The following is a 3,617-nucleotide window of genomic DNA, read 5'->3' on the forward strand; positions in this document are numbered from 1 at the left end:
TAGAATTCAACCAATAACAACGGAAATTGCAACCAAAATCAACAAACAATTGGATATAATTAGCTGGAAATCAATAACCCAAGCTGTAATTCTATTAATTAAGCTGAAATTTACACAGAAATAACAAAATAAACTGAGAAAGAAGGGGACATAATGGCAGCAGCAGAAGACAGGAAAAAGTGCAGAAGGAGGAGAAATAAGAGGAAGAAAAGGACAGAGAAGAAGATACCAGAGAAAAAGAAGGAGAAACAGGAGAAGAAGACTGGCAACAGCGGTGGACGCCAAGGATGAAGAAGACACGATTCGATTCAATATCCATCCTCCTTCCAAATGAAGAGATACAACCATATATAGAATAAAACAAATCTAAAAGTAAAGGGCTAGCCCACTTACAATACAAGCCTAACTAAAAAAAAAAAAAAAGGTTGAAGCCCAACCTTAAGGGTCCCCCACCGTCCTTGTCCTGAAGCATCGTGAGGGAGGTAAATCGCAGGTTATGCTTCCAAGAGTGCAAGGTGGAAGGTTGCTTGTACACTTACACTTACCCAAAAGTCAAATCCATATTTCAGAATTCTAACCCTTGACGCGGCAGCCTCAAGCAAAGCTGGTTAGATAAGCCATGACATTGTCGTGGTGATATAATCATCCTTTATATATCTAAATCAATTTTTCATTTTAATTTTATTTTTTTAAAAAAGTGGTCAAAGGGCCACATGAAAATATATTATCGGGTCAACCGGCCATTTCTACTCATTTCCTTTCCTAGCAATAACCATCAATCCTTTTGTACGCTGGTAGCCCGGTACTAATGCAAAAGAATCCGAAATTTCACTTTCTAGTTTCTATTCCCTTCAATAAAAAGGAAAACGATTTAATTTCTTTAAATGGAAAGTTCCGGCAGAGAAGTGGGTGGTGGCCGGCCGACATTCTGTGTCACCGGAGCAACAGGTTATATAGGGTCGTGGCTCGTGAAATGTCTCTTGCAAAAGGGTTATATAGTACATGCCACTGTCCGCAATCCCGGTCAGTGATTCATCACTCTTTTCTCTGCTACTATCGAAAAAACAAATCCATTTATGGTAATTGCAGTTACCGCTGTAATTTCACTCAAATAAGTGAAGGAGATGAAAATCAATGATGCATTGGGTAATAGGTACTTCAATTAACTAGATTATATGATTTAGCTGTACTCACACATAATCAAATCAAGGATAATAGCATGGAATGGAAGAGCTGTTTATTGAAATAGACCCAAGTCGTACGTCTACAGCTTAACTTAGAAAGCCTATTTTAATTGTGAGGAGTTGTTAATTGAGTTGAATCAGCTTAAAATCAATAATTTGGTCCATATGTCAAAGATTTGCCCGAAAAATGAAAGTTAGTCAGGTTAATTTATTGCTGAAATTTCTACTTCTTTCCTGTATTTGTCCAGGCAATTAAGTAGATTTATACGTAGAACCATATAATTGAATTCCAAGTTTAGTAATAGGGTTTTTTTGTTCAAAAAGATTCCATGGAACTGTTTAATTGTGTTTTAAGAAAAAAAGAAAAAGAAAAAGGGGAAGAGTCAATTGGCCATACATGAGTTAAGCTGAGCGGATGAAACTTGGCCTAAAACTTTTTCTGTGATCAGCGAGCGACTCCCATATGGTTTGTTTAGTTTAGAAATGCATGATTTTGTCAGTGTTTTGCTTCTTATTGCAAGCATTTAAAACAGCATTATTTCTATATTATTAGGAATCAGTTAGAAGTAAAATTCTCTTCAGGTGTGGAATCGTCTTCTTTTGAAGCATAACAAAGCTGTCACAAAGGCATTACGTTTAGATGCCCATAACAAAACCTTAGTTCTATTCATGAATTTTATGCTTAGTATCATGACAAAATATATATCCACCATCTTCTTTTCATACTTTCCAGAGAAATCATTCCATTTATTGAATCAATGGGAAAGCAAGGAACAGTTGAGACTCTTCAGGGCTGATTTACAAGAAGATGGAAGCTTCGATGAGGCAGTGAGAGGCTGTGACGGTGTATTTCATGTTGCGGCATCAATGGAATTTGGGGTTCCAGCTTCAGAAAGTGCTGGTAATATATTTTGCATTGTATCTTAGTTTAAGCTATGGAGATTAAACCTAAGTTTTGGCGGCTTGTTTCTACTTGAAGATCGCTATGTTCAAACACACATCGTAGATCCAGCAATCAGAGGAACACTAAACGTTCTCAAATCTTGTTCGAAAACATCTTCTGTCAAAAGGGTGGTTTTCACGTCATCAATCAGCACAATGACTTCCAAAGACAACTCTGGGAGATGGGTTCCAGTAGTTGACGAATCTTGCCAGATACCTATTCAACGGGTCCTAGAAACTAAACCAAGTGGCTGGGTATTGTTTCATTTCCAAATGTTGTGCTATAACCCCCCTTTATTAGCATAGCTGCACTAAATTTGATAAAAAAATCTTTGGTAGGTATATGTACTCTCAAAGCTTTTGACAGAAGAGGCAGCGTTTCAATTTGCAAATGAAAACGGCATCCATCTGATATCAGTGATAACACCCACCGTAGCTGGCCCATTCCTCACTCCTGCTGTTCCAGTTAGCATCCGAGTTCTTTTGTCTCCAATAACAGGTTCTTTTGCTATCCATTGCATGTACATTTTATTTTCTTTTTGTCGACTGTATGAAATATGATAAATTGTCAATAAGACTTCAATGAATCATTCAGTATACATAATGTAATACGCTTCTCTTAGAATATACGACAAGGAAATATAATTTGATGCAAATCTCACAATCTTCTAATTTTATTTTTTACTTTGCAATTGCAAATTGTAAAGAGATAATCTGAAGTCATTTGTTTTGAGGTGTATACTATTAGATTACTAGAGAGGCCTTAAAGTTCAATTTTGCTCCTTTAGGCGATCCTAGTCTGCTGCCAATTTTAGCTGCCGTGAACTCGAGAATGGGATCGATTGCTCTAGTTCATATTGAAGACATATGCAATGTTCACATCTTTCTCATGGAGCACGCTGAAGCAGAAGCTCGATATATATGCTGTACTGGAAGTTGCTTAATGTCCAAGCTTGTCGAGCATCTTAGTAAAGAGTACCCTTCTCCTAACATACAAAGGTTGCCATTCTTTCAATTCTACAGTCATAAATATCCTTGACTATTCAAAGATTATGAATTCATCATCTTCTTCCTCCCTTTTTTGTTGTAATTTTTCTTGTTTCATATTACAGGCTTGATGGAGAAGAACATGATTCAATCCCGTCTGAGATATCTTCGAAAAAGATAGAAGATTTAGGATTCACTTACATATATGGAATTGGAGACATTATACACGAGACTATTGGCAGGTGTGTAGCTTACGGCTTTCTACCTTACATGGAAAGGAAAGAAACTCAGTAGACTAATGTTGCTAAAAGTACTGTATGCTTAAATATCTCGACTTGTTACTCAGTTTATCTTTTCCATTCTGATCACCTTTGATTACCGTATCAGTATGTAAGCTGAAAGCCGTAATATATTATCACACATTTAATTATGGACTTCTGCGTGATGTTGGATGTTGCTCTTGTCACTTTTATTCCACAAGTTGGAAAGGAAAGCAGTCCACAA

At 36.7% G+C, this 3,617-nt stretch overlaps 1 protein-coding gene across 1 annotated transcript; it reads left to right on the forward strand.

Moving 5' to 3' along the window:
* The first annotated feature begins 747 nt into the window (after nt 1–747).
* LOC111373872 (putative anthocyanidin reductase) lies at nt 748–3,558 on the forward strand. The gene is made up of 6 exons (XM_022996463.1): nt 748–1,023; nt 1,918–2,085; nt 2,164–2,381; nt 2,466–2,625; nt 2,915–3,125; nt 3,239–3,558. Exons 1-6 carry the CDS (start codon nt 885–887, stop codon nt 3,405–3,407), a joined length of 1,065 nt encoding a protein of 354 aa, XP_022852231.1. The 5' UTR covers nt 748–884; the 3' UTR covers nt 3,408–3,558.
* The last annotated feature ends 59 nt before the right edge of the window (nt 3,559–3,617 follow it).

Source organism: Olea europaea, unplaced genomic scaffold (assembly GCF_002742605.1).
Source record: "Olea europaea var. sylvestris unplaced genomic scaffold, O_europaea_v1 scaffold11703, whole genome shotgun sequence".
Classification (NCBI taxonomy): Eukaryota; Viridiplantae; Streptophyta; class Magnoliopsida; order Lamiales; family Oleaceae; genus Olea; species Olea europaea.

Coding starts and splice junctions, on each gene's coding strand:
- LOC111373872 (XM_022996463.1), top strand. CDS start 885: ATGGAAAGTTCCGGCAGAGAAGTGGGTGGTGGCCGGCCGACATTCTGT. Junction 1,024..1,917: donor TGCCACTGTCCGCAATCCCG/GTCAGTGATTCA, acceptor CATACTTTCCAG/AGAAATCATTCCATTTATTG. Junction 2,086..2,163: donor TCCAGCTTCAGAAAGTGCTG/GTAATATATTTT, acceptor TTCTACTTGAAG/ATCGCTATGTTCAAACACAC.